The sequence below is a fragment of the Scardinius erythrophthalmus genome (assembly GCF_964197995.2).
Source record: "Scardinius erythrophthalmus genome assembly, chromosome: 14".
NCBI classification, from domain to species: domain Eukaryota; kingdom Metazoa; phylum Chordata; class Actinopteri; order Cypriniformes; family Leuciscidae; genus Scardinius; species Scardinius erythrophthalmus.
In genome coordinates, this window is record NC_138234.1 from 20,322,047 (window position 1) to 20,334,296 (window position 12,250).

General features: G+C 35.5%; 2 protein-coding genes across 2 annotated transcripts; both read left to right on the forward strand.

Annotated features, from left to right (window-relative positions):
• The first annotated feature begins 4,689 nt into the window (after positions 1 to 4,689).
• On the forward strand, positions 4,690 to 6,882 carry LOC308701885 (amine sulfotransferase-like). Its single transcript, XM_081384357.1, has 6 exons — positions 4,690 to 4,956; positions 5,118 to 5,320; positions 5,395 to 5,521; positions 5,682 to 5,776; positions 5,899 to 6,079; positions 6,462 to 6,882. The coding sequence occupies exons 1-6, from the start codon at positions 4,791 to 4,793 to the stop codon at positions 6,587 to 6,589; spliced, it is 900 nt and encodes a 299-aa protein (XP_081240483.1). The 5' UTR covers positions 4,690 to 4,790; the 3' UTR covers positions 6,590 to 6,882.
• Positions 6,883 to 7,065: 183 nt separating this feature from the next.
• On the forward strand, positions 7,066 to 11,039 carry rrp36 (ribosomal RNA processing 36). Its single transcript, XM_081384322.1, has 8 exons — positions 7,066 to 7,276; positions 7,588 to 8,000; positions 8,101 to 8,236; positions 9,760 to 9,826; positions 9,908 to 10,012; positions 10,098 to 10,172; positions 10,300 to 10,417; positions 10,656 to 11,039. Exons 2-8 carry the CDS (start codon positions 7,646 to 7,648, stop codon positions 10,787 to 10,789), a joined length of 990 nt encoding a protein of 329 aa, XP_081240448.1. The 5' UTR covers positions 7,066 to 7,276; positions 7,588 to 7,645; the 3' UTR covers positions 10,790 to 11,039.
• The last annotated feature ends 1,211 nt before the right edge of the window (positions 11,040 to 12,250 follow it).

Below are 12,250 nucleotides of genomic sequence, written 5' to 3' on the forward strand. Positions count from 1 at the left end.
TAAAAGAAATTGGTGTATGACATATATATATTCATATATATATATATATATATATATATATATATATATATATATATATATATATATATATGAATATATATATATGGATATATGTCTATATATGAATATATATATGAATGTGGGTGGCATGATAAATATCGGCCACTAGGTATTGGCCAATATATGTTTCTTCAATATATGTTATCATTATCACCCGATAAGAAAATTTAGAATTTTTTTCCTTCTGTTGATACATTTTAAATGCACACTGTTTACAATTATGGTTTTGAATTGCTTGAAATATGATTGTAATTTCTTCAAAAATTAAAATACAGTTAAGTGCAACATGTGCAGTGCAAGTCGTTCATATAGGCTACATTAAATTATAATGAGAATAATCAAAAGAATAAAAAATGATCGGTTATCGTTATCAGCCAAAACTTTCATATCGGTGCATCCCTAATATATTAAGACAAAATACTTATTAAGACAACTGAGGACATTTGTAGTGTAATTCATAGCCAAAATTATGATGACACATGAGGATGTATATTTCTCAAGGCAATATTTTCAGAGAACTCACTCTGACGGGAGATTGCCAGCTGTTTATGTCCCGTTTTTATTTCTGACGGTTCACTGTATGACACTGTAGGCGTTCTGGCTTCTGTCCTGAACTACTTTATCGTTTCACTTTTAACTTGTGCCAGAGAACTGCATTATCCCAACTGTTATCCTAAGCACCACTTGTCAAGCAGTCAAGTGTACATGCGGTTGCAGCGTTTATTGTGTTTAAACACTTTTTTGTAATGTTCTGGCTTATCCTTTTCCTCAGGTCAAGGGGGATTGAGGATGACATGATCAAAAACCTCTGCAGTAACCTTCATCAGCACCTTTGTTTGTAATTTCTCAGCCTTCTCCTCTTTCATCCATTCATCCTTTGCAACCAGTAACCAGCTGCCTCCTTTTCTCCCTCCCCCCTCCCTCGGTGGCCCCATGCACGGTCGTCTGGTCCCTCAGGTAAATCAGAGATGCCCAGGCACACCCTGGCCAGGAAAGGCCCAGGATCGGTTTACGGCCTACCTGAAAAGATCCTTTTAAAACAGCAAGCACATTGCTCCCTACTTTGAACAATGGCAGACCTTTTCAGACTCTTTATGCATTAAAAAGCCCTTTACGTGCCTCTTGACTTGTTGTTCTGAACGCGAGATTCACTGTAGATACTGTGTTTTGTGCAGACAACAGTGTTAGACAGCAGACAAAACAGGCAGCATAAACGTCTCAGATCCTTTAAAAAAAGCACAAAAGCCTCAGATCATTCAATCTGAAGTTTACAAACAAATAGCAGTGTCTGCAAACAGCAGGTGTGTGGGTTACCATCAACAGTCTGAAGAAAAAAGTGTAGAAGAGGCTTAACCACACTGTTTATGTGACACCTCTTTCATATTCTGGTTGTTTATGAGACAGATCAACAGTCAAAAAAACTAAAACAAATGCTCCACCTGAAAACAGATAAAACCTTTTCAAGTTTAGTTAGGCGTTCCTAACTAAAAAAAATGTTTGGATTTTATGTGAGAAAATGAGTAGCTGATGATAACTTTCTTTTTCTAGTTGAAAATACTTTTTTATATCCCTGAGGCAGTGTTAATATTTTTTTAAACTTTTTTTAAAATATTTTATTGTTTTGTTCACTTCAAGCTGTTTTTTTTTAATACAAATATTCCAATCAGCCTCTCAATTATTTGCATTATTTTCCATTCAGCCTCTTACAACCATGAAAAATCTATTCTAAAAGTCTGTTTACTTTCTGTGTTTACAAAAAGAAAAAGAAAAAAAATGGTAAATCTTTCATCAGAATGAAATCTGAATAATTTCTGAAACGATCTGGTATGTAACACCCACTTTCACAATCCATTTAATTTGCGATCAGTTTAAATAAATGGGTTGTTTCAGGAAGTGTGAATTTTTTTATTTTATTTTTTCATTGCTGAAACGAAAACATTTTATGCATGGCCTGACTCATTTCACTGACAGAAAGGTCATGCAAATAAATGAAGTTAATTAATAGAAATGAACTGAAGTAAAATGGCCTACTTCCTTAAAACTTTGTCTTGAAACTCTCAACCAATTACTCTGCAAATTTAGTTCTCAGAGGTGTATAGGATTTGTTATGTCAGACTGCAGATCACAATCTAAACTCAGATCTTCGCTTGCTATAATCCCGGTGCTGAAACAGTCCTTTTGCATGTTCGGCTCTCCAGAGGAGGGATTAGGTGACCCATGTGTGGGAAAAGAGGCGCGGAGAGAGAGAGAGAGTAGAACCGCGCTCGACTCAGGCTAAACAAACCTTTTTCAATCCCAGGCTCAATGTAAGGCTGAATCTAGATATGAATCACACACTCAATGTGGGCTTGCTAATCATATGATACTAAACAGTCGGCTGTAGTTTGATCTAATACATGTTTATTTGAAAATACCCCCGAAGGTAGGCTACAACATGATCCTGAACTGTTCGAATTATTCCGAATCTGAGCCAGTCCAAATACCCCCGCATGCGGTCTTGAGCTGCGTCTGAAATCGGGACGATGGAACCGGAAGTGCTAAAATGCAAACTCGTTTCCGCGATTTGGCCTACAAAGTGCACTACTCTACTGAATGCGCACTTCAGCATCTCGCCGGAAGTAGTAGGTCATCCGGGAACTTTTCGTCTTCTGTTTTTTGATGCATTCGGACATACTCTGTTGGCATACTATTTTTCGAATGCTATATAGTAGCAAAGTATTCGATTTCGCACGCAGCGTTGGCCACTTGTGAGCGCGTGCACACAACAGGAAGTGTACAAGACGATCCAGGGCTGTGTCCGAAATCGCCCCCATACCCTTAAAATAGGACACTATTTGAGGGAACAGAAATTTGTAGTGGTGTCTGAAACCATAGTGGACATTATCGATTGTACAACAATCAATCATCCATCCATTTTCCAAACCGCTGGTCCAATGTGGCTACAGCGCAATATCATACAGGTATAAATTACATTTTAATTGATTATTAAATAGTTTAATTACGCTTTTTACATGCTACTTTCCATGACAGAGTTCAGGATAAATCTTTTCATTACTACTGGAGCTGCCGGTTTGCTACGTTTCAATTGATTATTAAACATCAAGCACAAACTACGCAAAAGTAGCAGCCCTTCCAATGCACTGCAGTGTCCGAATTCACTCACTCCTTCAAATGGACTATATTAGTGGAGTAATGTAGGTAGTAGTGAATGGGGGTACAGGGGGCGATTTCGAACGCCAAACGCTCAGTGCCCTTAACTCACACTAAACCTCTCTGAAGCGGTATTCGAGGATAAGCGTATCCCATAATGCATCATGTTAGGAACTCGTGCCCCGAAATCGTGAGATGTCGCGGAAAACAATCCACTGTAATTAAATTAATTAGATACATATAATTTGGTAGTAAAACTTAGTGTTGGTGCAAAGATGAGTATTCTGTACAACATTTGCAACTGATTTTTATCACTTAATTAGAAGCACCACAAATACTAAATCGCCTGGTATAGCGACTACTGAACAGACATTTAGACCTTTATTTTAAAATGCATGGTATTGAAAATCAAAATAAAGCACGTCATGTAAGTAGATAAGTGGTCAAATGCAAAGACTGCAAGTGTGTGTTTTGGACAGGCCCTGAATCACCTAGATTCGCTAACTAATAGGCTTTATGTCAGACGTCACAAACAGCTCATGACTTGTTTTTTGTAAAGGTAGTATAGTATTGTTATATATTTCACAGTAATAAACTTCAGAGAACTCGACGTTGATCTATATCTTTTTTATTACATTCTAACAACACTTCTTCGTGGCATTTATGTCCAACTAGGCAACTGGTACCTTAGTGACACCTACTGTTCATACATGTATTTCAATATACCACAAGTATGTGTATCACTATGTTCCAAACAAGAGTTTTTATGATGAGATTAACCTGGGACATAGCCCTAGTAAGAGGTAAACTCTCTGAATTGCCCTCATCAGACATCTTACATAACTATTCCATGACTTTTAATTGTTTTGTTTTCAGTGGCTTAATTTAGGCTGAAATTATCCCATTTAAATGGATATGAAAATGATAAATCACATGCAACATGTCCTTCTGAGACAGTGGTTCTCTCAACCTGGGGACCGGGTTCCACTAGGGGCCTCAGCAGACTTTCAAGAGGGGCCAGAATGGTTTATTATAGGCTTTAAAAATATATAACTAATTTCAATTAAAATGCTGAAAAAAAAAGAAAAAAACATAAAATCAAGATGTAAACTTAAATCATATTTATTTTTCTCCCTTTTCTGGAATCAAAAAATTAGTCATGGTTAATTAATGTAGTATATATGTAGGCTTTTTCAGAATTACTGCAGAAATATAGAAAATATCTTACAGTCAAAAATGTTGAGAACCACTGAATGTTATTGAATGTATAAAATATGGACCAAGTGCAACAGTAATTTGTGCATAGGCTGTGATTCCTTCTGAACGTTCCTATTACACTTTACTATTTGAAATCTAGGCCTACAAAGACTGATAATAAAGATTAGGTTAAAGCACAAGGGTCCAAAGGTTTGTCATGAACTCCGCAAAAATAACTAACCCTTTAACTATTGTGTAACAGCAAAGATTACCTTTTTTCTCAATGAAATCTGGCCCTGCATGGATAAGGACTAACAAATTTCCTTCATCATTTATGGTCTTTTGGCAAAACGCGCTAGTGTTGATTTGGCTCAGCAAGAACTATGGCTCAGCAGGATTACAAACAGCTTAGTGACAATCTGATCACGTACAAAGATACTGTCTTAACTTTGGACAAAGATCATGATATTACTCCAGAGTATATTGACAGTTTGGAGGATTTCGAAACCAGGGATGATGATCTCTTTGTTGTTACCTTCCCGAAATCAGGTAAGTGAAGACAAAATAATAATAATAATAATAAAAAGCTAAAGAGTAACCTATTTCAGAACTTAAGTAGCCTAAGGCATAGGCTACTTTTTAGCACGTACATTTCTAAGGATATATAACAGAAATGTTTCATGTTGGCCTATTAAATGCTTGATTCTCAGGTACGGTATGGACCCAACGGATCATTACTTTAATATACGAGGAAGATTTCCCGGACAAAGCCAAAAACACCACGTTCGAGCAGATGCCCTGGCTAGAGTATCATTTCAAGGGGACAGATTACAACGCGCGTCCATCTCCGAGACTCTTCTGCTCCCATTTACTCCAGCCGCTGATGCCCAAAGCGCTGCAAAGAAAAGGAAAGGTATGCGTTCACCAATCAATTAATACACATTATTGTCGTCGTGCACGGTTTTTAATACATCTTTTTGATGTCAGATCATCTACGTCATGAGAAACCCTAAAGACGTCATGGTGTCATATTTCCATTTTTCCAACAAGATGGACAACTTGGATTCTTCCGAGAGCATGGGCCAGATGCTGGAAAAATTCTTCACAGGATGCAGTAAGAGCCAAAACTATATCAAACATAAAAGATACTTGCTAAGAAATATTTATAAAAAATATATAATGTGTATATCTATTTATTTTGTGTGTTTGTATGTCTATATATATAAAACGAACCTTCTACAAAGTTTGACACTAATGTTGTGTCTGGTTTGTAGTGGTTGGTGGCCGCTGGTTTGACCATGTTAAAGGATGGATTACAAATAAAGACAAATACAACATCCTGATCCTTACTTATGAAGAAATGATCAAGGCGAGACTGGTTCAGTTTATGATCCTCTTTCCATCAAGTGTTATTATTTCTTTTCTAATGTTGTGGTCGGTGGCTATTGGTATCTGTAGACTGACCAATGATATGAACAAACCTTTTAACAGGACCTCAGGTCTGTCATTGTGAAAATCTGTGAGTTTGTGGGGAAGAATCTGTCAGACGCAGCGATCGATAAAGTGGTGGAGACAGCCACGTTCAAACGCATGAAGCAAGACGCCTTGGCCAACTACGAATCCGTTGTTCAGGATATCACGAAAGATCCAAAAGGAATTTTTTTGCGCAAAGGTCAGATAAAAGTGAAAAATCAAAGAGTTGGTAATTGAAGCACTGTCAAATTAATCTTCAAGATAAGATATAAACAGAGACTTTGTCACTTTCATGATCCCAGCTGACAGGGAACGTTCTCAGAACTCAGAACTAACGTTCTGACAAGTTTCTCACAAAGTTATGAACAAACTTTCCTTAAGTAACAATGTTAGAATGTTTGATAAAAATGATCTTTAATAATGTTCTCAAAACATTATGTTGGGTGACATGGGTGACAGTAGACTTTTGAAATTATTCATTGTTTAAAAGTAAATGATTAAATGTGATAAATGACACATCAGCAGTTGTGGAATAGGCCAATGTTACAGTATATTAATGTGTTTAACCTGCCGTGTTACAGGAACAGTTGGGGACTGGAGGAACTCTTTAACAGTGGCTCAGAATGAATGTTTTGACCGCGTCTACCAAGAAAGAATGAAGGACGTACCTCTTGACATGGTCTGGGACATCTCAGAATTGCATGGCTGAAAACTCAAGACATCAATTTTAAAATAATATATTTATATAGATAGATTAAATTTCACAATATTAAAACAGATAACTGATGGTTGAAGAGTGTGAACATTATTATTAACATTATGTAAAATATGGAAACAATATGAATTTGCAGTAGGCTATGTAATTTTCACTCAATTTGATATTTAACCTAATAAATATGATCATATTTACGCTTTTATGTTGTAAATGTAAACATAATCCTGCAAGTTATATGCTATTAAATGTTGGTGAATGTAAATGTAAAAATAAAGGGCTATATTGCCAAAACATAAAACCTTGAAAGTCATTATTTCATGTGTTTGTGTAATCCTTTTCCAGAATATTATGATTGAATTTACAAAGCTATCGTATTAAATGTATGAGATATATCATATTAATGTTTACATGTCTCTGAGTACATTTATTTTTAACAGAATTATAATTAGCCTCAGAACTTTTATTTTGATAGACGTTTTGTGACGCGCATGCTCAGTTCTCAAACTTCCACGTGCGTGCGGAACTAGCTTTTATTTTCTTCACTTGGTCTTAGACTATAAGTTTTGACATTTTTTCTTCTTCTGCCAGTTAACTGGTAAGACACTGCATCTGTAATGAATATGTCATGTTAATACTTCCTCCTTTTATCGGCATATTTGACTGCTGTACTCCGAGGCACAGGTAAGTTATGTGGATGAAAACAACAACACAGTAAGCGCGAGTATTTCGGGGGAAAAAGCAATAAACGAATCTAACTTTTCATATAACGTTAGCTCCTGTTAGTGAATGACGATATGACATATTCATATTGTGATGTACAAGACATGTACACAGCTGTCTTTTAATATGTTTAATGCCTTCGGGCAGGGTTAGCATTCATAATATTGTCAAGTGTTACAGTTATACAAAATCAAATATTCACATATTTAATATAATATATTGCCAAATTTCTTTGCACTAACATCTTTATGGTCAATGCATCATTTCCACAGCTTATAAACAAGCTAAGTAAAATCAGGTTAAAAAGGACAAGAGCCTAAGTAAGTTAAAATGCCTAAATCAGCAAAGAAACTGACCAAAATGGAAAATCACAGTTCTGATGATGATGAAGAGGACGCTTTAGAGATGGAGAGAAACTTTGCTTTACTCAGTAAAAGGAGCGCGATGCAAACTTCAGCAGTGGATGAAGAGAAAATTAGAGATGAAGATGGATCTGCAGAGGATGATGAAGCACCTGAAGAGGATGAAGATGGATCTGCAGAGGTTGAAGACAATGGCATGGACGATGAAGGTGACTCAGGGAGTGATGAAGGTGACACGGGGAGTGAAGATGATGAGTCAGTTAGTGACAATGAAGATGGAGGCAGCAAGGCACAATCACACAGTAAAGGTAGCATCAATAGTGGTAAGAAGATATCAGAATTTTATGCAAAAATTTTGTCATTTAAAATATTATTTGCTGACCCATATTTGACATTTACACTCATATCTTTGTGTTTGTACAGAATTATCAACCATGTCATTTGAGGAAATCTTAAAGCTACAGAATAAAGTCGGAACAAAAGCGTACAATAAAATAGCTTATGGTGCCACAAAGCAGCAGCAAAAAAACGAGCCCAAGAAACGACTAAATAAGCACAGGTACTCGCAGTGTTGTTAAATATTATAGTATTTATTAATATTTTGAATTAGCTTTTATTTTTATATTTTCATTATAATTTTAGTTTGTGTTACTTTCAGGAATTTGTGCTTTTGTAAAAAAAAGAAAAAAGATTCGATTTACTTGATTATTTAAATTCAATTTTATTTTTTTTTACTACAAGTTAAACGTTTTATTTCATTTAGCTGCCAAGGCAGCATTTCTAATTTCCATTTGTTTTTTAAGTTTAAAGGGGTCATATAATGCCATTTTTGTACAAGCTAATGTGATTCTTTAGGGTCTAAATTAAAAGTTTGTAATATACTTTAATTAAAAATTCTCATTAGTATTGTAAGAAAAAACAAATTTTACCTGGTCAAAAACAGCTGTTTTCAGCACGCCATTTAAGTGCATGTGTCTTTAAATGATAATGAGCTTTGCTCACCCCGCCCCTCTGTTCTGTGCGTACATCGTTTGTAACAATAACCATAACGCGTTGTTCATTATAAACGTGGGATTATGAATTATATTGAGAACATCGTACATAGAAAACATGCCGTAATATACCCTGAGTGTAAACAGCCGCATTCATCGTGAAGCGTGCAGCAAGCGATTTGCAAAGATTAATATAAATATTAATATAAAGGTTAATAAAACGTCTCACTTCTTCTTCTGGAGGTGCAGCAGGAACACGAATAGTTGATACCGATCCTTTTTTCAGGAGCAGCTTCTTAGCAAAACCAGCTTTATACTGACCCTCGTTTGTAAAGCAGTCTGGTGTGTGAAATGACTCACGCAAACATGACAGCATTGACGTTGATCGTGGGGAATATTCCCTTCAAAAACAAACTCAGCCACTGCGTCTTCAGCGGGTCGGATTTAGGAACATCAAAATGACTGCTGTGTTCCTTATTACACCCAAGAACAGAACTCCACAATCGCTTAGACGCCATTCTGTTCATAGACAGTGCTCCAGCGTATCAACAATGACCGCGCCGGTCCGCACGGACTATGATTGACTGCTCGCTCATGAGCGAGGGCGGGTCTGTGTTGAAACGCTGCTGTCAATCAACAATCGTGGGAGGGTGCGTCGATTTTGTGACGTCACAAAATCGAACGGCTTGATTTGAGATGGGGGAAAACATATAAGAAGATTAAAAAAAAAAACACTGGATGGATTTTTATCATTTTATGATGGTTGTGTACAGGCACTGCCAACACACATTTCAGTACAATCAACTTGTAAAAGTGCATGTACCATTATAGGACCCCTTTAAGTTTTCTACTCTTTATATTTTATGTTTAGCTTTATTTTAATTAACGAAAATCATTTTTATTGTTAATAGTTAACAATAACAACAGTAAACAAGGCTTTTTTTTAATCAAAGTTTAACCACATTTGATCATTGTTTAAATATTGATGCATCTCACTAAAAATAATCAAAGAACTGTTTTTGTGAGATAAAGTTATTTTGTCTGTGAGTTTGTGTTTGTTTTGTCTAATAATGGTGTGTTTTGTCTTCAGACCTCAAGAGATTTCTGCAAAAAAACATGTGCCTTTCCTCCGAAAAGTGGTTCCTGTCAAGAAAAGGGTACATTTCAGGAGTTTATTAATTTAATGGTTGCTCATACTTATGCTTAGGGAGACTTAATTTTTCGCTTTGTAAACACAGATTTCAAGAGACCCTCGCTTTGATGACCTCTCAGGGGAATTCAAGCCTGAAATTTTTAATCAGACGCACAAATTCATTAATGATCTCCGAGAAAAGGAAGCACAGGTTTGTGAAAATGTAAAATGCCTTATTGATTCCTGTTTGTTTTCATTATGTGCTTCACATTTATGTCCACTGCAATTTGTTTCAGTTAGTGAAGAAGAATCTCAAGAAAGCCAAATCAAAAACTAAAAAGGGAGAGCTGAAAGCCTTGCTTAAGAGAATGGTACGTTTGAAATATACTGGGCCTAACGACTCTTAAAAATTAAATACCTTTAAGAAAGCTACATAAACCACCTTTATGATGTGCTTTATATCTAATCTGTGTGTGTGTGTGTGTGTGTGTACAACAGGAAAACCAACAGAGGGAACGTCAGAGGCAAGAGCAGGATAGAGAAAAGGAACTTGAGTTCAAGCGGAAACAGAGAGAGTTGGTTGGCCAAGGACACAAACCCTTCTACCTGAAGAAATGCAAGTCTCTTTTCATCATGTTCCTTGAGTGTTTACTTTGTTCTGATGTATTTATAATTCAAAGTTACTGATTATTTTGGAGAAGATTTGTTAGTGAATGCCACGCTATTCCTACTCAGGTTTCTTTTGAGCGCCAGTGTTCGCAATTGTGCGTCATTTATCAAAGAAACATCCAATAACCTATATAATGTGCTATATTTTTTTTTTAATTTACAACTTCTTTAAAACCTCTCTACAGCTGACATGAAGAAGCTGGAATTGGCAGAGAAGTACAGTGAGCTGAAAAGGAGTGGAAAACTGGAGAACTTCTTGAGTAAGAAGAGGAAGCGCAATGCCACCAAGGATCGCAAAAAATTACCTAATATGCGCTAAATATGACTCATCTGTAGCAACTTGCGTTGATTATTTGTCTTGGTGCGAGATGATGCAGAAGGACGTCAGCTGAGGAGTTATTTTTGCTGGACTGTGATGTTTAAAGAGAACTTGTGGTTTAAATTTCATCTACAGTTTCACAAAACTGGATAAAGATGCATGTTGTCAATAGGTTTGACAGAGATGCTTTTCTTAAATATCCATTGTCTTCTGTTCTTTAATGTTTTCTTAACCCTCTGGGCTTCTTCATAATTGGGTCACACTTAGCTTCCTCCCGCCCGAAAACGGGCGAAGCCTTAAAATTGTACTTAACTTTGTCCTAGGATAACCATTCAAATATTGTTTTGTTCTATAATGTTTTCTGATTATTATATAGAATTTTTAGAATTTTTTATGATACTTTGCATTAATTATGTAATTTTTATGAGCTATTTTTTCCATTAGAATTAATATATATATTTTTATTTTTATTTATTTTATTTTATTTTTCAATAAATGCAACATTTCACATCAAATTAGAGTGCAGGCCTAAAAAAAAAAATATTTCAAGTGAGAAGAGCGCCACCTAGTGGCTTCAAAATCTATTAATTTGTGTCATGTCCTATAACCGCCCATAGGCGGCCTATAGCTTTTTTATTTATTTATTTGATTTATTCCCATTCGGAAAGAAAACAATTTATTACTAATCAACCACTGAATGGAACAACACAAATTATATATCATTTTAAATCTTAGAATCTCAGCTTTTTAATGCATCTAATTAAATGTATTAATTCCTAACGAGTGCTGAGTAATCCCTCTAGAACCAAGTGTACCGCCAGCAGGCGCCACCTAGCTGCGAAAATATTTATTACCATATTTTTCAAAAATCTTGCCTTGATAAACACAAAGTGGATGTCATTTGAAAGCTTAGAGTCTGAACTTTACAGTGAATGTATCCACTTTGAAAAACTCTTAAGTATTGCTGAGTTATTTGCTGATACATAGAATTTCTCTTTTTTTCATAATCTATAAAATAATGTACTGCAATGTGTCAAAAACATCATACAGCTCATGAAACATTCTCAGATAATTGAAAATGGCACTTCATTTTTTACAGCATATTATTACAATTAAAATGAGCCCAAAATTAACATAATCTATTGCTTTTATGACAAGATATTCTTCATGGAGAAAAAATTGCCCATGAGGGGGTGTGAAAGACTGTACAAAAAGGCTGTCTCTTTTCAAAATGCTGTAATTTTTGATTCCTTTATCCAAAAATTATTATTTTTTTATCCAGATGCAGCTAACATGTAGGGGGACTTCACTAAAAAAGAATTTTCCTCCTACCTTATTTCCTTCCTGAGTTATTCCATGACAAATATGAAAGATATGCAAAATCATAATAAAAATTATATATATATATTGTCTTTTATCCACCGTTTCTTGGCGGGACAATGTCCAAATGTAATGTAATTT

Coding starts and splice junctions, on each gene's coding strand:
- LOC308701885 (XM_081384357.1), top strand. CDS start 4,791: ATGGCTCAGCAGGATTACAAACAGCTTAGTGACAATCTGATCACGTAC. Junction 4,957..5,117: donor TGTTACCTTCCCGAAATCAG/GTAAGTGAAGAC, acceptor CTTGATTCTCAG/GTACGGTATGGACCCAACGG. Junction 6,080..6,461: donor AGGAATTTTTTTGCGCAAAG/GTCAGATAAAAG, acceptor GCCGTGTTACAG/GAACAGTTGGGGACTGGAGG.
- rrp36 (XM_081384322.1), top strand. CDS start 7,646: ATGCCTAAATCAGCAAAGAAACTGACCAAAATGGAAAATCACAGTTCT. Junction 9,827..9,907: donor TGGTTCCTGTCAAGAAAAGG/GTACATTTCAGG, acceptor TTGTAAACACAG/ATTTCAAGAGACCCTCGCTT. Junction 10,013..10,097: donor TCCGAGAAAAGGAAGCACAG/GTTTGTGAAAAT, acceptor AATTTGTTTCAG/TTAGTGAAGAAGAATCTCAA.